The 22,721-nt window shown below is 57.7% G+C and overlaps 2 protein-coding genes across 5 annotated transcripts in view; one reads left to right on the top strand and one right to left on the bottom strand.

Annotated features, from left to right (window-relative positions):
* NDUFAF3 (NADH:ubiquinone oxidoreductase complex assembly factor 3) overlaps nt 1-8,778 on the bottom strand; it is a 47,765-nt gene extending 38,987 nt beyond the window's left edge. For both annotated transcript variants that reach the window (XM_048858596.2, XM_048858592.2), the window contains exon 1: nt 8,653-8,778. In XM_048858596.2, the coding sequence (XP_048714553.1) occupies nt 8,653-8,657 (5 nt within the window). In that variant the 5' untranslated portion in view covers nt 8,658-8,778. The remainder of the gene's footprint in view (nt 1-8,652) is intronic.
* Nucleotides 8,779-8,979: 201 nt separating this feature from the next.
* DALRD3 (DALR anticodon binding domain containing 3) lies at nt 8,980-21,669 on the top strand. Of its 3 annotated transcripts, XM_048858588.2 has the most exons (16): nt 8,980-9,057; nt 10,946-11,352; nt 12,677-12,975; nt 13,069-13,349; nt 13,612-13,670; nt 13,793-13,915; nt 14,065-14,167; nt 14,348-14,382; nt 14,698-14,768; nt 16,054-16,112; nt 16,985-17,067; nt 17,990-18,113; nt 18,706-18,764; nt 19,106-19,219; nt 20,528-20,596; nt 20,997-21,669. In XM_048858588.2, exons 2-16 carry the CDS (start codon nt 11,170-11,172, stop codon nt 21,114-21,116), a joined length of 1,782 nt encoding a protein of 593 aa, XP_048714545.1. In that variant the 5' UTR covers nt 8,980-9,057; nt 10,946-11,169; the 3' UTR covers nt 21,117-21,669. The 3 variants fall into 3 exon arrangements, with proteins under 3 accessions (XP_048714545.1, XP_048714544.1, XP_048714543.1); XM_048858586.2 differs by lacking the exons at nt 14,065-14,167; nt 14,348-14,382 and having other exon boundaries at nt 8,984-9,057; XM_048858587.2 differs by lacking the exons at nt 14,065-14,167; nt 14,348-14,382; nt 19,106-19,219 and having other exon boundaries at nt 8,981-9,057.
* Nucleotides 21,670-22,721: the final 1,052 nt, after the last annotated feature.

Genomic DNA, 22,721 nt, shown 5'->3' on the forward strand with positions numbered 1-22,721 from the left:
GCCCTGCTTCCTCACTGCAGGCACTGAACCAGCTGAGCAGCAGGAGGCTGAGTCCACAGGGCTCTCCTGCAGTCTCGTGCTCTAGCTATCTAAAGATAGCTGTGCATTTCCTGGGGGAAAACCACCAGAAGAGTCTCTGCAGAAGCGGCAGCCACCAGCTGCCGGCCACAATGTGGATGTGGCCACCTGCAGCAGGCCAGAGAGGACCCCAGCAGGAGGCTGAATTCACAAGACACATGCACGTGCTTCCTGCTGCTGTAAGTGTAACTCAGGCTGGAGGGAGGAGGGCTCTTCCCCAGCTCTGCGCCACAGGCTGGGCCTTGCACGCACTAGTGCTCAGAAAAGTGACGCAGCAGGAGGGATCCAACCAGCCCAGCACTGGGAGATAGAGAACTCCTGGCAGAGCCACAGGGGGATGTGGATGGGAAAAGCCCAGGGTCGTGTCTACAAGGACCTTCCCGTTATCTACTGGAGAACGGACTGGCCTTGCCTGCTAGTGGGTGACTGCACTGTCTGTAGCAGCTCCCCTGTGCAGGTGGTGCACAGGTGCAAGTAACGTGGCACACCCCGAGGTCCCAAATCATGGGATGCCACAGGGCACAACTGGGCACAGGTGAGTCCAGACTCTGGAGAGCAAGCCCACAGTGCCTCTCCCCTGAGACATGGCATCAGCCTTGGGCAGGAGGGACACACCCAGAGCCAATTCCTCTTCCCCTAGCAGGAGGCTCCCTCCAGCCTGGGATGGAGAGTTTGGGCAACACTTCACGATCCTGCTGCCCTTTCGGTTTCAAAGCTGCCTGACCTCAGTCCCCAGATGCCCAAGGAAAGAGCTGAGGGCAGACAAAATGTTCCTAGACAGCCACTGAAGGGAAGGAGGTGCTCACAGGCACCCAGCGGGCTGGATCCAGGTTTGGGCTGGAAGCAGCAGTAGTCAAGAGGAACGGGAAACTAAGGCAAGGGAAGACCAGTGAGGACCTGAAGCTCCAACCAGAGCCTCTAAGCTAGTGCCATGAGCAGGGCAGCAGTGAGATACAGCAGGCAAGCCCACGGCAGCAATCTGGCATGCAGGGAGCAGCGCAGCTGAGGGGCAAGCACAGAACACGTTTGCCTGAGATTCCTCGTCCCTTCTAAACGGGGCTGGTGGGGGGCGCTCACACGTTTGCCTGAGATTCCTCGTCCCTTCTAAACAGGGCTGGTGGGGGGCGCTCACACGTTTGTCTGAGATTCCTCGTCCCTTCTAAACGGGGCTGGTGGGGGGCGCTCACACGTTTGCCTGAGATTCCTCGTCCCTTCTAAACGGGGCTGGTGGGGGGCGCTCTCTGCTCTCCACGCTCCAGGCGTAGGAACCAGGGTGACACTGGAGCCAGCCAGGACAGTGGGGGGCAGCATGGTCTTCCATGGAGAAGCAGCCACGTGGGTGATCTGAGCTGGAACATGACAGACTCTAGCAACCCTGCCACCATCCAGCCGCTGGAGAGAAACTGCTTTGGAATGACACGATCACTCCCGCTGAGTGAGCAGCCAGAGAGCCATCGGGAATGTCGTGTCCGTCCAAAGCTCTTTCGGCACCTCCTGGAGGAAGACTGAGTGCCGTTAGCCCAGCATGCGATCCAGAGGATCCCACCCTGCCTGAATGTAGCTCTGTGACTGAAGGCAGACTGCTCTCCCACTGACTCCCTCTCCTGGTCTGTGGCCTTCAGTCCACGTGTGCCTGCCTCTGGAAGAGCTCTCAATACAATGTGCAAAATGACTTGATACGTGGCTCATCATTTTCCCCAGCCAACGTTACCTAGCGGGCAGAGGAGGCTAGGCGTAAGGACTCCTAGATTTGGTCTAGCAGTTGAACAGGGGATGTGGGCTCTATTCCAGCCCTGCCACTACTTTGTCTGGGCCTTCGTTTTGCTGCCTGTCCCATGGAGATGATACACCCCTCCCAGCCTCCCACAGGGCCATCAGTCTTCACTACTGACCCCCCGGAAGGGCCTGGATCCAGGCTGTGTTGGCCTGTTTTCCTAGTGCCCCCCTCGCTTTGCTGTCTCAGCTGGAAGTGCCCAGTCTGGTTCCGAGTCAGTTCCCAAGTCCATGACAGCTCGCATGCCCTCACCACATACTGCGTCATGGGAAAGTCAGCAGATCTGTGCACTGGGGGAGACCCTCAGGAGGTCCTGATCACCACACCCCAACAGCTCCAAGCCTCCTGCTGAGCCATGTGCCGCCAGCACCCTGACTCCCAATAACGCCTCGTCTCCTTTGTCTGCCCTACCGAGTCCCCTGAAGCTGGGCTGCTTGCTGGGGCTGGAGTGGTTCCTCCCTGCCTGTGCTGCAGCCACTATGCGTTGGTACCCACAGGAGTCAGGACAGAGCCAGCCCTCCTGAGGCAACCCCTGCCTGGCCTCCCAGCTGGCCAGGGGACAGCTGCTCCTGCGCACTCCCCAGGGCAGGGGAGCAGCCAAAGCAGGGTACTTTTGCTGGTGGACTTTGCTCCCTCCGCACTGAGCTCGCAGCACTGTGCACCCACCAGCGCATCTCACCCAGGGGAAGCAACGATGGAAGCCCCAGTGCAGATGTCGTGCTGGAGTTTTCACCGCTGAGATGTTTAACCCTGCTCAGAGCAAGCCCAGACCACACAGTGGTTAGCACAGCGCCTCATCTGTACTAGAGCCTGAGCGTTGCCACTGCAAGGGTGGAAAATGTGCAGATCCAGCCTCTTGCCTTGTGATCGCTCTCTCCTGCCTCTCCTCTCTTCTCAGGTTGGACACGGCTGGGCCCGCAGGCTGGAGAGCCCAGCAGAGCTAGGCAGGAGCAGGGGAACACCCTGAGGCACACAGGTCTCTTCCTGTCACTGCAGACAGTCAGTAGTTGGTCTGGCGTGAGCAGGAATTCTCAGATCACCTCTTGGCTGTGAGTGGTGGTGCAGAGAGCAGTGCACCTTTGCTGCATGTCAAGCAAGGGAAGACGACATGGAGGGGACAGAGAGGTCTCTCCCATCTCTAACCGGTCTGTGGCTACAGGGGGATCCAGCATGGCCCAACCCCCAGGGCTGGCTACTGGCCAGACATGCTGTCTGACTGCAGAGCCCTCTTGGTGCTAGCCCTCCAGTGAACACCCCTTCATTCACATTTCTTGTTACTCACAAACCCAATGCGATCAGCTCTCCCTCATACTGCCCATGGGAAGCTGCGCTCCAAGGTGGGATCTTCCCTCCTTTTGCCCCACGTGCCCTCCATGGCTTACTGACCTTTGAGCATGGGTTTGGCCTAGCGTTAGCTTAGATGCCCTTTGAGGCAGGGAGCTCATCCTTCCACCCACCTGGTAGCACCAGGCCCACTGAGAGCACTATACACCTAACAACAATATCTCCAGAGCAAACATGGAGCCCCAAAAGGGGACTGTCCAACATATCAAGGGGAGCCAGACTGCCAGCTCTCATAACAAGCAGCACTTACCAGGGCTGGGAAAGCAGGGCAGACCCCCAGGCCTCAGCACACACTCTGTAGCTACCATCTGGGGGGATATGATAGAGGTCTGTAACATCATGAATGGTTTGGAGACAGTGAATAGGGAAGAGTTATTTACCCCTTCATATAACACAAGAACCAGGGGTCACCGATGAAATTGACAGGCCGCAGATTTAAACCAAACACAAGGCAGTACTTCTTCACACAACAGACAGTCACCCTGTGGAACTCATTGCCAGGAGATGCTGTGAAGGCCAAAGTATAACTGGGTTCAAAAACTAATTAAATAAGTTCAGGGTAGATAGGTCAAGCTATGGCTATTAGCCAAGATACAACCCCACACTCTGGATGTGCCTAAGCCTCTGATTGCCAGATGTTGGGACTAGAAAACAGGGGATGGCTCACTTGATGATTGCCTGTTCTCTTGATTCTCATTGAAGCACCTGGCACTGGCTGCTGGCAGCAGACAGGATACTGGGCTAGATGGACCTTTGTTCTGACCCAGCATGGCCATTCATATGTTCTGTGGCCCAACGAATCTCCCCAAGTTTCTGCTGGGAAATATTCTGTTTGTGCATCAGCTACATGTCACCTAAGGAAAGAGAGCTCAATGGCACTTTGGGCACCCATATCAATGCCAACCACCAGTGCCATAGTGGCAGGAGAGACCAGGATGCAGGGAGAATGTGACAAAGAAGGCTAAGCTGACAGGCTTCAAATCCCCTTGGCCTGCCTCTAGATCCTGCTGCTGGAGGTCCTTGATTTGCTTTGGGCCTCTAGGCACTACTGTACCGCACAGCAGTCAGTCTGCTGTGGAGAAGAGTTGGACTAAGTGCAGCAGCTGTGGTCAATTCCAGCTTGGGTCGTGAAATCCCCCCTTCCTAAATTCCCATCTCATCTCCGCTGGGTTCTGCCGGTTTTCTGCAGTTTGCAAAAATACCAAGCTACTGCACAACAAACAGCATAGGGCCTAATAACGGTGACCCACCTTGGTGAAAAGAAAAGGAGGACTTGTGGCACCTTAGAGACTAACCAATTTATTTGAGCATGAGCTTTCGTGAGCGAAGTGAGCTGTAGCTCACGAAAGCTCATGCTCAAATAAACCACCTTGGTGAAGCACTTTGAGATCTATAGATTAAACAGCTATCAAAGTGCTAGGCATATTAACAATTGTTACAGGCAGCAGAGGACTAAGAGTTTTATTCCCTCTAGGACAGGGCAATATATGTCTTTCTTTGTCTAAAGATCCTCCACTGGGAAGCAATGGATAAAGTTCCTAGATAGTGACCCTTCTGCCCCCACGGGGCCTGCTCTGCCCACAGACTGTTAGCCCACTGGGAAGAGACATGGGGAGGAGGAGAATGAGGTAGGGGAAGGAAGTGGAAGAGGGGTAGGGGTTTTTTACCCACAAAAGCTTATGCCCAAATACATCTGTTAGTCTTTAAGGTGCCACTGGACTCCCTGTTGTTTTTTTGGGGTAGGTGAGTGGCTCTAGTGGTTCCAACTTCTTTGGAAGCCACCTGTTGAGCAAATTCAGCCACTGACCATGGCCTTCAGTTGTGGGCTTCAACTGGCCTGAATTTTGGGCTGCCCAAGTTCCATCCCAGGACTGAATGAGTTCTGCTGAACAGGAATTGGGAGGTCAGACTAGCTGTTCACAATGCTCTAAGGCCTTCAGTTCTGTGACTATAAACAGGCCTTTGAAATGATGCCAGGAGGAACGTAGCGGTGTAGATCTAATGGAGAGTCTGACACACATTCTGATAGTTGTCTATCTCCTTTCCTGTCGTGCCTGATTAACGAGATGTGCTGGCTCTCCCCTGAGCAGCCTCCCTCTCCTCACCAGTACTCTCTGTGAGTTATTGCCCTCACCCATGAGAACAGGCCAGTGTAGAATATTAGTGATCTCAGAGAAGGGAACAGGCTTGTGAGTGTGTGGAAGGAGCTGGAGCAAGTTTCTCTTTGCAGACAAACTCCTTTATGGCTGAGAAAGAAATAGACCTAATGGAGTTTCAGTAATGGGTTTACTTGGCCAGCACATGGTCATGTCCTTCAGTGGGTCAAAGGCCCAAGCTGCAGAAGCCCACGCTCAGATTTGTCAGGGTCACAACAGCTGTGTCTGTCCCCATAGCAGATGCTAGCAGGTTCCTCTTAGGTCAGCAACTTCAGCACCTGTTCAGTCACATTCAAGCCACCTACCTTCGCCCAAAAGTTAGACACACTATCAAGTTCCAGATTTCAACATGCAGCATATTTCCCACCTATATTGCCACTAACCTCCGAGAGCCTGCTCCTGCGAGGTGCCAAATGTCCCGAACTCCCAACGACTTCAGGGCAGTTATTTGGTCTGTAAAAATGCTCAGCATCCTTTTGGGCGCCATAAATAATACATTAACCAGAAAAAAGCCCATTTCCTGGCCCCTGTGTTGCACAGGCTGATTGCATTCCTCTCAGCTGGACAAGGAAGCTGATTAGCCCCTTTCACTTTTGTTTCTGATCAGTTTCAAATTGTTTAATTTTCTGAGTTGTGAACACCACAAAATCCAAACAAATAACTGTCTGTTCTAGAGTCTACGAAATCTGTGACGAAAACATTTCAGCTGGTCTTTGGTGTCCTGGCATCTTCCTTTAACAAAACCTGCATGTGAGGCTTTTAAGGACTGATGACAATGAATGGATAGGATCCGACCAAATCAGACAGGGTAGACTTCAAGTGTGGCTGCTGCACCTTAGAACCCAACTATTGATAGTCCATTCGGTCAAGAGCAAGAAATGAAACAGACCTAACCCTGAACAACTGAGGTCTGTACAGGACAGTGTCTCCACATTCAGCAATCTGAGCTCAGTAACATTACAGCTCTCTCAAGGCGGGGAGGGGACACCAACATTCATGACATATCTGAAGGGAGCAGCACAGTCCCTCCCAGTAAGAGCCTGGCCTTCATGTCTTAATCCGTCAGCTCCTCAGAGAGACACACTGCCTGCCTGATGCTAATTCCAAGCGTTGTGTGTGTCCCCTAGGTGGAAAGAACACCGGGGCTATGAAAGGAGCCCCAACCCTCGGGGGACTGTGCTCCACAATCTCAGGCAGTACAAGCCCCGGCCTATTGTGGAAGAGCTGGCATCTTTTCAGTATTCCCATCCCCACATGTTCAAACAGCAGAAGCAGATTCCAACACATCACAAGATGGTTTTGAAAATCATATGGTTTTAACAAATGGGGCTTTTAATCTGCACCCTGGATTCTGAGCCTTTAGGTGCAAATTGCCTGCACTCAAATTGTGGGCAGGGCCAGATTAACCTTTTGTGGGCCCGGCACCAAAGTTATTTGTGGGCCCCTATGGGGGCAATGGAGCCTGGTGCAGGGAGGTTGGTCCCTGGAGCTAGGGGGTAGCTAGGGGAAATGGGGTATGGCATGGTGGGGGTGACCCCCTTCACCCAGCCCAGTGCGAGGGCACTGTTTTACAAACCGGCAGAAGCTGGCCTGCTCAGCCCTGTGCTGCCAGCGTGCCCCTTCCCCTCGGGGGCAGGCCCACGCCATGCCACACAGCCCTGCTGCCCAACACCCCCCGACTCTCTATACCCAGCGCCCCCCAGACCCACTATGCCCAGTGCCACTCCCTACCGACCTTCCCACCACAAATGCACAATGCCCTGTGCACCACTATCCCTGCCCAGCGCTTCCCCACCCACAGCCCCACCACAACGGCCCAGCACTCCACACAGAACCCCCACTCCCTAGCACCTCAAACACAGATCTCCCCCACCCGCCACTGCCCAGTGTCCTTCTCCACAGCCCCACCACAAGTACACAGTGACCCATACAGACCCCCCCTCACTGCTCAGTGCCCCCCGACAGACCCTCCCACTGCCTAGAACTCCAAAACACACAAACCTCCCACCTGCCCAGCACCACCCTACAGCTCCCCCCAGACACACTCCTCTACGCCCTGCCCCCCAAGCGCACTCATTGGCCCTGCGGAGCCAGTGCAGAGCAGGGATTCCCCCCTCCCAGCACAATGCTAGGGAGCAGGATAGCTGAAGCTTGGGAGTACAGAGCAGCCCCGTCCCACAGGACCTCACCCAGCCCTGCCCACCTGGCGCTGGTGCCCAGGTGAAGGTGACTTCCCCAGCCTGCGGGTTCTGCAGTGTGGCAGGGAGAGGTAGGTCCCGCCCCCAGGAGCCCGAAGCGGACAGTCAACCATCCCAGAGCGGCAGAGCCTAAGGGCTCCTCTCTATTGGGGGGGGGGGGGGGGGGGAAGAGACCCAGCCTGTGAGAGGGGGCCCGGGGCGGGGGGAGAGGAGCCAACAGCGCAGGGCGCAGTGCAAGTGGAATGGGCCAGGCTGGGTCCCCTTTTGAGCATGGGCTTGGCGCCATGGTAAACCTGGTACTGATTGCGTGAGAGCATTTCACATTCAAAATTCACACACACACACAAATACAGGCTTCCTATTGGCTGCTTGGAGGGGTTTCCATGTGCACTCTTCTGAGCCTGGGGAGAGGGACCAGCTAGGCTATTCTGCCCCCCTCCATCCCCCTCTCTTATCACTAGCCTGTCTCCTCTTCCCCAGTACGCTGGCCCTACGTTTTCCCCCTTTCTCTTCGCAGTACCCTGCCCCTACATCTTCCCTCTACCCCTCATTCTCTGGCTTCTCCCCACATTTCACTGCAATCCCTCAGCCTCCCTCCTGCACCCCACATCTGATCCACCTGCCCCTCAATCTCCTTCCATGAACCATGGCTCCCCAAAAACACATTTCAGTCTTTCCCGTGCATCCCTATTCCTCTCTCTCCTACTCCCCACATGCCCCTGCACACTTCAATCTCTCTCAACCCCTGCACCTTCCTGCAGTCTACACTCCCAACTCCTCGGTTTCCTTAGGAGGCCCCTCGCCATGGCGTGGTAGCCGCCCAGCTAAAGACATTCTGTCTCCGGTTTAACTGGAAGCAATGGGATGGTGGCCGTGGCCATCTTCCCTTGGGGCAGCCTCACCTCTACATGCAAAGACTATAGGGAAATTGTGGTCATTTCAACTCAGGCCAACTTGGCTTCAACCCTCTTGAAAATTACAGATGGCAGCCATTTTGATTGGGGAAAATTCAGGATTTTGACACTAGCACTCCTAAGATCATGGGCAGCTTAAAAACCCCATCAACTCATGATATTTGGTGACTGTGTTTGAAACAACTCACTGCATGAGTCTCTCTCATGTACGCAACGGTGCCCTCCTCTCCAGCCTTCTCCAGCTCAGTCTGTTCAGCAGCCAGCAGCTGAAATTACTACTGTTTCCCACAGCTCGGCTGCTGTGCCCTTGAGTCCCACTGCTGGCTCCCTGCCTGTGCATGAAGATCAAGTTCACAGTCCTCATCTGAGGCTCTGCTTTGCCCTCAGCCCGTCCCCTCCCATAGCACTGAGGTTGTCTCACCGAGACCTTCCCCCCACCATGTGCCCTCCCTCTCCCCCTGCAGACCCATGTCCTTGGGGGTCCTTCCCCTCGCTCAGCCCCCTCCCCAGGCTGTCTGACACTCCACCCTTGGCACAGGAGCAGGCCGGCTCTGTTGGGCACCGCTCACCCTGCGCCCCAGCCAGTTTGGCAGGTGGGTATCGGGCGACCAGGACACTGGGAGGGCTGGGAGCCAGCACTGAGGGGTGGGGTGGGGTGGGCACCAGGCCAGTGCTGGTGGGGGGATGGGCACAAAGCCAGTGCTGGGGTTGGGAAGGGCACCAGGCCAGCGCTGGGGTTGGGAAGGGCACCAGGCCAGCGCTGGGGTTGGGAAGGGCACCAGGCCAGCGCTGGGGTTGGGAAGGGCACCAGGCCAGCGCTGGTGGGGGTTGGGAGATCGGCATTAGGCCAGTGCTGGGGGTGGGAAGGGTGCCAGGCCAGAGCTCATGGGGGTGGGAGGATGGGCACTAAGCCAGTGCTGGGGGTGGGAAGAGCGCCAGGCTAGCGTGGGTGGGGGTGGGAGGATGGGCACTAGGCCAGTGCTGGAGGATGGGAAGGGCACTAAGCCAGTGCTGGGGGTGGGAAGGACGCCAGGCCAGCGCTCGTGGGGGTGGGGGGATGGGCACTAGGCCAGAGCTGGGGGATGGGCATTAGGCCAGCGCGGGGGGGGTGGTGGCAGGCCAGGGCTTAGGGGAAGTGGGGGGATGGGCACTAGGCCAGAGCTGGGGGTCGGGAAGGGAGCCAGGCCAGGGCTGGGGGGCAGTGGAGGAATGGGCACTAGGCCAGCGCTGGGGGGGGGGGAGATGGGCGCCAGGCCAGGGCTGGGGGGGGTGGGGGGATGGGCGCCAGGCCAGGCCAGGGCTGGGGGGGTGGGTAGGGGGGATGGGCACTAGGCCAGAGCTGGGGGGTGGGGGGATGGGCATTAGGCCAGCACTGGGGCGGCTGGGCGGCAAGCCAGGGCTTGGGGGTGGTGGGGGGATGGGCACTAGGCCAGAGCTGGGGGTTGCGAAAGGAGCCAGGCCAGGGCTGGGGGGCAGTGGAGGGATGGGCGCCAGGCCAGGGCTGGGGGGGTAGGGGGGATAGGCACTAGGCCAGAGCTGGGGGGGCAGGGGGGATGGGCATTAGGCCAGCGCTGGAGGGCAGGTGGGTGGCAAGCCAGGGCTTGGGGGCAGTGGGGGGATGGGCACTAAGCCAGAGCTGGGGGTCGCGAAAGGAGCCAGGCCAGGGCTGGGGAGCAGTGGAGGGATGGGCACTAGGCCAGGGCTGGGGGGGGGGGATGGGCAGCAAGCCAGGGCTGGGGGGGGTAGGGGGGATGGGCACTAGGCCAGAGCTGGGGGTCGCGAAAGGAGCCAGGCCAGGGCTGGGGGGCAGTGGAGGGATGGGCGCCAGGCCAGGGCTGGGGGGGTAGGGGGGATGGGCACTAGGCCAGAGCTGGGGGGGTAGGGGGGATGGGCATTAGGCCAGCGCTGGGGGGCAGGTGGGCGGCAAGCCAGGGCTTGGGGGCAGTGGGGGGATGGGCACTAAGCCAGAGCTGGGGGTTGCGAAAGGAGCCAGGCCAGGGCTGGGGGGCAGTGGAGGGATGGGCACTAGGCCAGCGCTGGGGGGGGGATGGGCGGCAAGCCAGGGCTGGGGGTGGTGGGGGGATGGGCACTAGGCCAGAGCTGGGGGTCGCGAAAGGAGCCAGGCCAGGGCTGGGGGGTGGGGGGATGGGCACTAGGCCAGGGCTGGGGGGATGGGCGCCAGGCCAGGGCTGGGGGGATGGGCGCCAGGCCAGGGCTGGGGGTGGTGGGGGGATGGGCACTAGGCCAGAGCTGGGGGTCGCGAAAGGAGCCAGGCCAGGGCTGGGGGGCGGTGGGGGGATGGGCGCCAGGCCAGGGCTGGGGGGCGGTGGGGGGATGGACGCCAGGCCAGTGGTGGTGGGGGGCATGGCGCCAGGAAGAGGGGGCGAGGCCCATGCCAGACGGTCCGGGAGGGGGCGGGGCAGGGCCGGGGCCTCACAGCCGGGTCGGCTACCCCCAGACCTAACCTGGCCGCCGCCACAGGCTACGGGCAAGATGGCAACCGCCCTCTTCCGGCTACACCCAAGATGGCGTCCGCGGAACTTCCCGCCACACCTAAAATGGCCGCCGTCACCTGCCTCCACATCCAAGAAGGCCGCTCGACTGTGTGACGCAACTTCCGGTTAGACAAACAGGAAGTTGCTCAGTATCCGTTGCCCCCGAATCCCTGGCGGCGGGTTCCGGTTTCGGCAGCTGCCTCGGTCCCCATGGAGACGGGCGGGGGCCGGTTCGGGGTGTCGGAGACCCTGGGGGCCCTGAACGCGGCGCTGAAGAAGGAACTCGGCCCCCCCGCCTCCGTCTGGTTCAAGGAGAGCAGCGCCCGGAACCTGCGGACCCGCGACTTCCTGGCCCCCCAGGCCGCGCTGCGGGCTCTGTTCGCGGGGGGGCCGGTAGGCGGGGAGAGTGAAGGGGGAGGGGCTCAGGGCTGGCGGGGCCGGGAGAGGGAGGGGCCTGTGGGCGCGGGGCGGGGCCTAAGGCCACGCGGGGCGGGGCCTAAGGCCACGCGGGGCGGGGCGAGAGGTGCAGCCCCGGCAGCTGGGGGGATTCCTTGGGGCCGAGGCCCCCTGCCCCTGTTGCAGGGCAGGGGGCACCTTGGCTGTGGTGTCTCATTCCCAGGCACCGCCCATGGGACGGAGCCCCTTTTACTCCTGGGAGCACGCTGCACCCAGCCCCTGAAAAACGTGCACTAAAAATTGAAACTTCTGCGCACAATATTTTAAAACTCTGGAAATTTTGTCTGTCAAAATCGCAGGACATAATCATGCCAGTTTCAGTTATTTTGGTAATTTATTTCAAAATACTGGTCAGCAAGTATGTCTGTAACAATATAAGTTTCAGAGTAGCAGCCGTGTTAGTCTGTATTCGCAAAAAGAAAAGGAGTACTTGTGGCACCTTAGAGACTAACCAATTTATTTGAGCATGAGCTTTCGTGCATCCGATGAAGTGAGCTGTAGCTCACGAAAGCTCATGCTCAAATAAATTGGTTAGTCTCTAAGGTGCCACAAGTCCTCCTTTTCTTTTTGTAACAATATAAGCACACACAAAAATTCACACACCCCTGGAGAGTTAAAGAATCCCCTATGACTACCCAGTTCCAGTTCCTCTGCCCCCTTGCCACCCTGGAGCCCAGCTGTGGGGGCTAGATACCCAAAGCCCCTACCCCCAGATTGCACAGCTTCCTACATTCCCTCAGGACGTGCTGGGAACTGCAGCTGCCAGGAACCCTCGAGCTCCCTTTTTCTCTCCCCAGCAGTATCGACTATGTGCACGCTGGGCTTAGGGAGTCCAGTAGCGGCTCGCAGCACTGCAGCCCATTTCTGTGGGGGAAAAGGAAAGTCTGCACGCACAATGTTAATTTCTGAAAAATTCTACATTGCGCAGTGGCGCAGAATTCCCCCAGGCGTCCCCCTTGCACCACACTAGGGTCTGATGAAGTGAGCTGTAGCTCACGAAAGCTCATGCTCAAATAAATTGGTTAGTCTCTAAGGTGCCACAAGTACTCCTTTTCTTTTTACTAGGGTCCTAGGCTCACAACTAGCCCCTACCACCATGGGCTGCAGTAACTGCCTGAAAGTTTATGAATCTAACCTAGACTGGTGAGATTCCAGCTAATTTCTGTCAGTAAGAGTGAGGAATTTTGCAAGATGGCACACTGGTGTTAAAGAAGGTGTCTGCGAGAGGAGCTTTTCATGTGTCTGTCTTGTCTTCTTGCAGGTTCCCAAAGGCATCATAGAGGATGTGATTTCACTAAAATGCCCTGGAGTACCACCTCTCCAGAGCTGTCAGCAGACCCCACTGGGGCTGACTGTTCAGTTACAGAGACCTGCTGCCTTCCAGCAGGTCCTGAATTCTATTGCTGAGTTCACAAAGCCTTCCCAGGCAGCAAGTGGGCAGAGTATCATCCTGAACTGCACACCCCTCCGGGGCCGGAGAAGCCTGGACATGCTTAGCCTGAGCAATCTGAGAGCCATTCTAGTAACTGACCACTTGGCTGAAGTACTCAGAATACAGGGGTCAGTGGATTGAATTCTCCAGCTCTTTAAATGCTCTTCCTTGGATGTTGCACCGGCTCATGCATGGTGAATGGTGTTTGTATCTGATTCTAGGATGAATGTCCACCTGGTTCCTGCTGTGCCCGATGAAGGAATCCAGAAGTTTCTGCACCAGCTGAGAGTTGACTGGCCCTCAGAGCTGGAAACAGCATTCATTCCTGAGGATGTTTTGGCCTTGAAGCAAGTTCTCAGCCAGTGCCCTTATGCTACAGTCCCAGGGCTGGAGCCACGGCAGATGAGGCTGGCTGATGATGTAATATATAAAGTGCATTTGAAAAACTTCCTGGCGCAGCAGAGCTTGGAGGGCTATGACCCCAACCTAGATGTCTGTCTTGGTAAGCGTCACACGTTTAACATTTGCTATCTGACTGGGTGGGCACAAGGCTGCAGTTGGCTCTATTGTCATACAGAAAATATGGGGTGTTTGGGCTCAAATCCCCCCTTTCCACTCCCATTGCTCTTTCCTGGTTCCGGCGCACCAGCCTTTAGCAAGTCACAGCCCCACAGGACACTGACTGAGGCAGCAATGGCTGGGGTGGAGAAAGGGTGCAAAGAGCCTGTACCTCCCTTTCTGAGTCCTCTCCTCCTCCTTGGCAGTGACTGAGGAGAAGCTGCGGGTCCTGGCAGAGCTGCGGCAGATGGCCCTGCACTGTGCGGTGAGTAACCCTGCTGCCTGTGGGTTTGTGCTGCTCTGGTAAACAGGGAACCCAGAGCGCCTGCCCTGCTCCTTTCTATGCTTGGTGGGAGTACATCTAACCAGGCTGCCGCTTTGCTGCAGGGCACGGGACCGGCAGGCTGCTGCAGGGTGGTGCATGTGGTGAGCTGTAAGGGCGAGTTCCAGCAGCAGCAGGTGGATTTGCTCTGGAGGATGTTGGACCTGGGACCTCACACAGCCTTGCAGGTGAGGCACATCTCTGACTCCCCCATTGCTGCCTCCCATGGCAGCACCCAGCAGAGGGCAACGATGGGAAAGTGTTTTCTGCTGCTGTGTGAAGTTGTCTGGGTTGGGGGTAGGGGTGTCTGAGCATGGCTCCCTCTGATTTCCCCCAGGAAGAACTCATGGTGAAAGGAGACCTTATCTCCTTGAAAACCTTCCTTTTCCTCCTCTGTAGCCTCCCCCTGCCCTTCTGGCTGAGCACTACAGATAAGAAAGGTTTCAGAGTAACAGCCGTGTTAGTCTGTCTTCGCAAAAAGAAAAGGAGTAATTGTGGCACCTTAGAGACTAACCAATTTATTTGAGCATGAGCTGTAGCTCACGAAAGCTTATGCTCAAATAAATTGGTTAGTCTCTAAGGTGCCACAAGTGCTCCTTTTCTTTTTACAGATAAGAAAGGCAGTGTCCCTGCCCCTGAAGACCTTGATGCTAAGGTGATAGGGTATCGGGGGGAGGAGGGTAGACGAAACTGGAATCACTCACAGCACAGCTGGTTTCTTTTGACTGAATAAGCTGTGACATTACAACGGTCTGGGCGCATCCATTAAGAGCTGGGGCTCAGGTTGGTCTGTGGTGCCTATCACCCTGGGATCTAAGCACAGCTGAACGGCTGTGCTGTCTGGCATACTCCGTATTTCACGCATCCCAATACTGCCTGAACGGGCAAAGCCCTTGGTGAAGTGCAGAAGGTCAGGGAGCTGTTTGCCCCTCCTTTGTCCCAGGATTCACTCTCTCCTCCTCTCTCTCAGAAACACCTCGTCTGTGGGCCAGTGAAGGTCGCTAACTCCCCCTCTCCTGTGGGGGCACCCCAGTACTTCCAGTAAGTTGGCACTTAGCAAGGACTCTGCTGCAGCCGTTCAACCGAGCGCGTTTCCCTGCGTTCTGCTGAGGTGGCTGATAATCAGGGTGTTTTTTCCGTCTGTAAAAGTGCTGCCCAAGCTGCTGGCACTGTAGAATATTCTGTAACCCTCGCAGTGCTTCTTCAGCCCAACTCCTCTGAGTGGCACGCAGCACCGTACAAAGGTGGCTAGGATGGACAAGGAGGAGGCTTAATCCAAGTTGCATAGCAAGCACTGGGAAGAGAACGCTGGTGTCCTGACTTCCAGTCTCCTCTTCAAGCCATTAGCCGTGCTTCCGGCAACCCTGATCTGCATAGCCCTGCAGGGCTACAGCTCATGTCCTGAGGAGCAGGCCCTGACTCTGCACTGTGGAGGGCTAGTGCTCTGCGGTGGGGTCACTGGTTAATGCTGTGGGAAATGGAAAGAGAGGGTAAGCCCTTCTTACAATGTCTGTCCTGCAAAGACACGGTGGGGAGGTGAGGACAGAAGCAGGCAGGCCTGATAGAACTAGGCTGGGATGTTGGTGCTGGATGGACAGCTCACTGCAGCATCTTTGAGGGGCAGGTCTGGGCATGGACAGCTGTGTGTCCAACCTGCTGTCTGCCCCCGTTTCTGTTCTGGCCAGAGATTCTGCCGATCCCTGCATCAGTGCCATCAGCCAGGGACCCGGGCAGGAAAGAAGTCTGCATCCTTAAGATTCTGATCAATGGCTTTCTGATTTCCTCAGCCATTGAAAGGCGAGAGAGGCCACTCGGAACTCCCTGTGAGGGGCCCAGCTTGATGTGGTGCTCTGAGGGTCCAGCTGCCCTCACATCATGAATCAGCGCCCCATGCTACTGGTTCAGTAGCAGAGGGGTCCAGTCTCTGGTCAGGAACACAACAATTTCAGGGAGCTGGTTTCAGTTTGACGCTGTCCTTGCTGCATGGAGCTCTGCCCCAGGTTGTTGGGTTGCCACTCTGCCGCCCAAGAGAAACGAGACCTGGTCTCTTAGCCCAGCCTCTCTGGGCTGGCAGAGCTGGAGCCAAAACCCTGGCAGCCAGTGGGAGTGGGCAGAGATGTGACCAAGGGGGGATTCATTGCTACAAGTCAATAAGAGTGCCTCTTTCTGCTGGGTGGCTCTTTTGGACACTGTCTGATCCCCAGCTTTGTTGGGTGGGCATTGCCATTGTACTCAGATGGGCCAGGGCAGTGCCAAGTGCAGCTGAGAGCTGGCAAGGGGATGATAGCCCTGGGCTGTCTTGCATCACTGCATTTATTCCCCCCAGGCTCCGCAGGTGCCAGATGTACGAAGCCTCGGTCATGAAGTATGGAGACCTTGTTCAGGGTAAGGCTTCAAGCCTTTGCTTGGCCAGGGGATGCTTCCTCCTGCTCTTGTGCCTTCATGGACCCAAGGAGACCAGGCAGCCCCTGGAGTCTCCTCACCCGCAGGTTGCATTTGTGCAGGCAGCCTCTCACCAGGGCTAGCGTCACCTGCGGCTCCTCTTGCTGCACGTTAGCTGCTGTGTGTGTGAAGTCACAGGCGTGAGAGCCCAGCCTCTGGGAATTAGCTGCTGGAGGCTAGCACTGGTGGCTCTTCTCTCCCCAGCAGCACCTACACCATGCTGCCGCAGGCCTGCTTTTCCCAGAGGAGTTCAGAGCCCTTTGGTAGCACCCCCGCATCCAAGCCGCAAACATGGTCTGTGGATTTCAAGCAGATTTGCAGGGCCCTGACTTTCGGTTCTCCCAGTCCAGATCAGCAGGGACTGAAAGTCATTCCCACGATGGGTGTTCATCCGGTGAGGAGGCATCCAAACCACCATCTCCAGGCTAATAGCTGGGGCCTCAGCAGAGACCAATCACTTCACAAGCAATGGCCAGCAAACTCCCTCTTGCCCCCGGGGCAGCCTCCTGGGCAGGGCTGAGGCATGCTGATGGGGAGCATGCCCAACCAGTGCCAGCATGGCGTGTGGAAAGAGGGGGAGCTGGCCCCCACAGCTGTACCCCAGCCTCCTGCACCTGCACAAAACTCACAAAGCCCACATTTCCCAGGTGGCGGCTGGGCTGCCCCCCAACATGCCCTCCTCTTCTGGCAAGAAGTGGACTGGGGCTGAGAGATATGTCCCAGCTATGACCATGTGCAGGCTTAGCGGGTGGCATGGCTGGTGGGCTCAGCCAGGCCCTTCCAGTTGTATGTTCTTTGCCACGTTTTCTGCGCAGATGACTCTTGGACTGAGATCATCAGCGTCTTGACATCAGCTGCCATCAGGTTTGAAATGCTGAGTACAGCCCATCAAAGTCAGGTAAGCGCACGAAGGAACCACGTTGCTTTTCCTTCCTGGTCATTAAGAGGCAATCCCTGTGTATTCTGGCCCCTGGGCTTTACAGGGACAGGGAGTGAGCAACATCCCACCGTATACAGCCAGCCAGCCAGCAAATGTGGGAAAAGACAGTCACTACGTTTCAGTGAAAGGACTCTGAGACATACAAGAACCTGGGAAGCCTTGACCCTGAGAGACCTAGGAGATAGCACACAGCAAATTAGATAGGAGCTTCTAATGCGATATTGCAGTGGAACAAGCCATTCTGAGCTATAAACCCAGAGCAAGAAGTCGACAGCAAGTCTCTTGACAGTCAAGTGCAGCATCGGTTTTGGGTGTGGCTCTTGGCACCAGGAGGAGGGGAACAAATTAGAGGGAACTCGGAGACAGGTAACAGAAATGGGGCAGGAGAGGGTTCTGAGAAAAGGTTAGAGCTCGACAGTTCTCCCTTGGGCTCCCAAATGGCTAAGGAGCAGGCATTCGAAGGAGGTTGACGTGGGGAGGAAAAGGAATTGGTCAGGGTGTGACTACAAACAAAGGGATGAAATGAAGCAAAGGCAAATGGAGGTTGATGATCAGGAATCCTTTGCTAGCAGTGAGCTGTTAGACCATGCATTGGTCTCCCAAAAGCAGGGACAGGAGCCTTGTTACTTGGAACGTGTGAATGGACTGGGGAAATCTGAGGCAAATTTGCCCTGAGGAAGCATTTCCTAATGGTCTCCAGGCTGGGGCCTAGATGCAACCTGGTACTTGCCCAACTCTCCTTCTTCCAAGAGAAGGCCAGGGTCAGATGCCACCAGGGGAAGTGGTGCAAGGGCTCATGAGAATGGGGAGGAAGTAGGTATTGCTGGGCGGACCACTGAGGAAAAAGTGAGAGAGGAACGGAGCTGGTTTCCGCCTTCAGATTATCCTTGACCTGGAGGACAGCAGCATCTCCACAAAGGGAACGAAAAGTGGAGCCTTTGTGATGTACAACTGCGCTCGGCTTGCTACGCTCTTCAAAACTTACCAGCAAGCTGTGGAGCAAGGTGAGTGCCAGGACTGCCTGTCTGATCAGCTGCAGGCAGGACATTCCGCTCAGCTCGGGCCACTGCTGAGCAAGATTAGCCCCAGACTGATTCAGTGAGTGACCCCCTGGAAGCGACGGCAGCAATTGGCCAGGCTGGGCCTTACTGCTAGTCAGAGCCCCCCAGAGGTTCCAGGGGCTCAGGCTGTATGGACTCGTAGCCTTTGGTCTGACTGATCCAGAAGGCAGGGAAAATCCTTTGTGGATGGTCTTTGTGGACCTGCGACAAACTGTCTGACAAAGCCGCTCCAAGGGGTGGGGTCCAGCAGCTCAGGCAGGCCCAGCCCACTCACCAAGCACAGCATTCAGGCCAACGGCCCTAGCATCACGGCAGGAAGGTGCAGGGGAGGTCTTCCCCCTGCAGCGGGCTGGAAACTGTGACAAAAGCAATGGATGATGTGACTGAGCCAGCTTCGATTGCTTGGAACGATCTTTTATGCTAGGTGTCTCCAGGTATCAAACCCCTGCCCATCTCTGAGCTGCTGCCAATCTTGGCTCTTCCCCAGATCTCTGCTGCCACAGGTGCGTAACCGGGCTCTGAACTTTTATTCCAGGTGCATACCCGGCCTTCCCCCCAGCATCAGAACTGAACTTCTCCCTGCTCAGAGAAGAGGTGAGTGGGCAAGGGCAAGGGCTGGGACCCATGGCTGGAGGGGCTGCCAATCAAGCTTATCCTCACTCTGCCCCACAGTCATTTCCTCCTGCACGCCCCCCTCGGAAAGGGCCCAGGCAGTTTAGCAGGAGCATGTGGGAGGGTCTGATCCATTGGGCCACTGGAATCTCAGACAGCCCAGAGTTCAGACTGGCTCCCAGGAGAACCATCACTGGGCCTGACAGCTGTCCTCCCCCGCCCTGGCTTCCAGTCCAGTGGGACTACCTGAGCTGGCCAAGGGGTGAGGGGAGAGAGCTCCGGAGGCTGCTGGGAGGTGACTGACATTTGTGTTCCTTCCATAGGGTGAATGGCTTTTGCTGTTCAACTACATCCTTCCCTTCCCAGAGACCCTGAGCCAGTCAGCACAACTGCCCCTCTCCAGCAAAGGGATTCGAATCACAGCCAGCACTGAGGCGGTGAGAGCAGTGAGGCTGAGTGCTGGGAGGATCTGCAGGCTCTTACCCCCCAATGAGGGCTCTGGCCAAGCTGGCTTACTGGGGACAGAGCCCCAGGCGGGTGCGAGGGCTGCTCCTGGCTGGCATCACCCTGGAGGTTTGGAGGTTGTCTGTGGAGCACTAGAGAGGGCTGCTTTGGCGCTATAGCCACTGTTCTTGAAGAGATTCATTAGACAGCCAAGGCCTAGACATCCCAGTTAGAACGGGGCCTGCTGAGCCCTGTAGAGTTACGTCTGATTTAACACAAGCTGCAAATTAGTTTGGCAAACAGGAGGTGCAGGGAGGAGTAAGCAAGTGAGCTTGGCTGCTGCTAAATAACCCTCTTCCAAACAGCTGCAGCCCTTGCTGCCGGCACAGCTGTGTTCGGCAGGAGGGGGGTTTGCAGGAGGAGAGCATGCTATCCTTACACGTTAATTCGGGGCGGGAGGGGGGAAGAGGGACAGCGACTGCGATTACAGGGCAGCAGTGAGAGGGACGAATGGGTGTCCCAGGCTGACAGGCCTAGCAGCGTGGAGGGGCAGGGCCCTGCTGGTAAGGACAACGGTGGAGAACAGGGAGCTAGTTCCTCGTGTCTGCCTCCAGGGCATTGCCCCAGGGGGACTGTTCGAGAGGAGATAACCCCAGCAGTCTGACCAGCCGCCTCAACAGCATGGAGAGTGAATGATCCCAGGCAGAGGCAGGCTGGCCACAGGTCCAATGGAGGCAGCAGCACAAGCTGCCTTGCTGGGAGCAAGAGGAGCTCATGCTCTGTGGCCCACTCAGTCCATGGCTTCTCTGCTGAGCTGGCCAGGCCCGGGGTGCTGTGCAGGTGTGGGTGACTGTGGGGCCCTGGCCACTGCTGTTACAGGCAGGGGGGGCTTGCTGCCTGTTCTGCAGGGCTTCTCCCAGATGTTTATTCCACTGGCACTTCAAAGCAGTTGTGCAAGCCAGCCTGTAATTGTGGTTCTCTGCTGGGACTGAGCCCAGGCTGCTCCCTACAGCACCTCCTCTGGGGGCCGCTGCTGCTTTCCCATCCCTGGGCACCCAGCAGGTGTCAGCAGGAGCCCCGCGTGGGAGGAAACAAGCGTGGAGCTGCTAGCTGCAGCCCTGGCAGCGCTGGCCGTAGGGGCAGAAGGCCTGGAAAGAGGTGCCCAGGACCGTGATGGGGTGATCGACTAGGCAGAGTGGGATGGGTGTCCCTGTGCGACCACCTAGCAGGGAGTGTGCACATGGTCTCTGACTGCCCCCTGTGGGAAGGAAGGTCTCTAGCTGCTCTGCTTTGTGTGGCAGGTGTGCAAGTTCCTGATCCACCTGAGCATGGACTTCAGCTCCTACTACAACCGTGTTCACATCTTGGGGGTAAGCAGGGACCCTCCTGGGAAACAGCCTGCCCTCCCTCCCACAGTAGCTGCTCTCTCCAGGGAGCCAGAGCAGCACCCTCCCCCTGCAGGCTCCAGGGCCCAACTGGCCATGCCCCTCTGTGGGAAGCTAATGGGATGGCAATGTACCAACAGGGGTGCCCAGCTAGGAAAGCCTGGCTTGCTGGCTAGGGCACGCTTCCCCTGCCCAGCTCTCAGTGGCCTCAGCACCATGTGGCGAAGGGCACCCCATCCAGCAGGGGAGCTGAGAGCATGGAGAGGAAAGGAGGAAGGACTCTAGGAAGCCCTCCCTACACTGAGCAGGAGCTGCGGGGAGCCCTGCCCCTGGAGCACAGGGAAGCAGCAGCCTCTGCTCTCACTTGCTGCCCCCTCTCTTCCAGGAGCCGCTGCCTCATTTGTTCAGCCAGATGTTTGCTCGGCTACAGCTGATGAGAGGAGTGAGAGACGTGATCCACAGGGCCCTGGCTACCCTCCACCTACCTCCTCTCAGCCAGATCTGAGTCCTGCGGGCACCACACATTAGTGCCGAAACGGTAGCACAGGGGGAGGGCAGAGTCTGGTCTGAAGCTGTTGTTCGGAGTTAAAGGGTTAACCCTGTTTTAGAGGGTGGGGGAGGGGTTCCCCCCAGGTTTAGTTGCTATCTGGAGGGGCTGGTTGTTGTGGAACAGAAGGGGTTAAATGCCCTTCCCACTGCTAGTGCTGGGGAGGAGGCAGTGGCTCTGCTGGCACCTGGCCATGGGCTCTGCCTCCTAGCCACTGATGCCAAACTTGCTGGCCTCCTGCCACAAACTGCCCAGGAGCAGGAGAGGCCGTGTCCCAGCCCGTCAGCCCCTCAGAATCTGCCTGCCTTGCCATGAGCCCCCCGCCCCCAGGGGTGGAGTGGGGCACCCCAGCAGGCCAGACCTCAGCCTTAGTTGTGTTGTAACAAGTGGTTTTTTGACTGTTTTGCTCTGAACTGGCTGAGGTCCCCACTGGCCCCAGGGTCGCTTGCCCCTACCCCGAGGGGGCCAGCAGCCTTGGTGTTGGATCCAAATACAGATTGTTATGGAGCAAGTGCTGTTTTCTTGTTTAACCCCCCGCCATTCCAGTCCTGGGCCCCCAGCTCCACCTCGCCCCGCTCCAGACCCCCCGCCATTCCACTCCTGGGCCCGCAGCTCCACCTCGCCCCGCTCCAGACCCCCCGCCATTCCAGTCCTGGGCCCCCAGCTCCACCTCGCCCCGCTCCAGACCCCCCGCCATTCCAGTCCTGGGCCCCCAGCTCCACCTCGCCCCGCTCCAGACCCCCCGCCATTCCAGTCCTGGGCCCGCAGCTCCACCTCGACCAGCTCCAGACCCCCCGCCATTCCACGCCTGGGACCCCAGCTCCACGTCGCCCCGCTCCAGACCCCCCGCCATTCCACTCCTGGGCCCGCAGCTCCACCTCGCCCCGCTCCAGACCCCCCGCCATTCCAGTCCTGGGCCCCCAGCTCCACCTCGCCCCGCTCCAGACCCCCCGCCATTCCAGTCCTGGGCCCGCAGCTCCACCTCGCCCCGCTCCAGACCCCCCGCCATTCCAGTCCTGGGCCCGCAGCTCCACCTCGCCCCGCTCCAGACCCCCCGCCATTCCAGTCCTGGGCCCCCAGCTCCACCTCACCCCGCTCCAGACCCCCCGCCATTCCAGTTCTAAGCCTCCACCCACAGTTCTGCCTCAGGCCCATCCCCCATTGCCATGCCTGCACAGCTCTGCCCATGCTCCGTAATCCCGCTAGTCCAGACCTGTCAGCCCAGCGCAGCCTGGCGGGCTCAGCAGCAACTGAGGCACGCTGTGGACCCAGCAGCGAGCGGAGACCCTGGGCTCTACATGAGTCAGCGTGGCACTGGCTGGGCTGCCTCTACCGAGCCCCGTCAGTACCAGCGTGAGAGAAAGAGAAGCTGCAGCTTTCCTGCCCCAAGGAACACAAGACTCCCCCAGTCAAACACTAGCCCGTGCAGCTCCCAGGGAGGTGCCCTGGCACTGAGACAACGCTGTACCTGGCCTGGCCAGCTGGTCCCCTGGCACCATCTTCCCTGTTTCTCCCAGGCCCCTGGCTCCTCCCCAAGGATAGGGTCACGGCCAGCTGGTGACT

Source organism: Caretta caretta, chromosome 7, assembly GCF_965140235.1.
Source record: "Caretta caretta isolate rCarCar2 chromosome 7, rCarCar1.hap1, whole genome shotgun sequence".
Taxonomy (NCBI): domain Eukaryota; kingdom Metazoa; phylum Chordata; order Testudines; family Cheloniidae; genus Caretta; species Caretta caretta.

Coding starts and splice junctions, on each gene's coding strand:
- DALRD3 (XM_048858588.2), top strand. CDS start 11,170: ATGGAGACGGGCGGGGGCCGGTTCGGGGTGTCGGAGACCCTGGGGGCC. Junction 14,168..14,347: donor GAGCACTACAGATAAGAAAG/GTTTCAGAGTAA, acceptor CAGATAAGAAAG/GCAGTGTCCCTGCCCCTGAA. Junction 16,113..16,984: donor GTATGGAGACCTTGTTCAGG/GTAAGGCTTCAA, acceptor TTTTCTGCGCAG/ATGACTCTTGGACTGAGATC.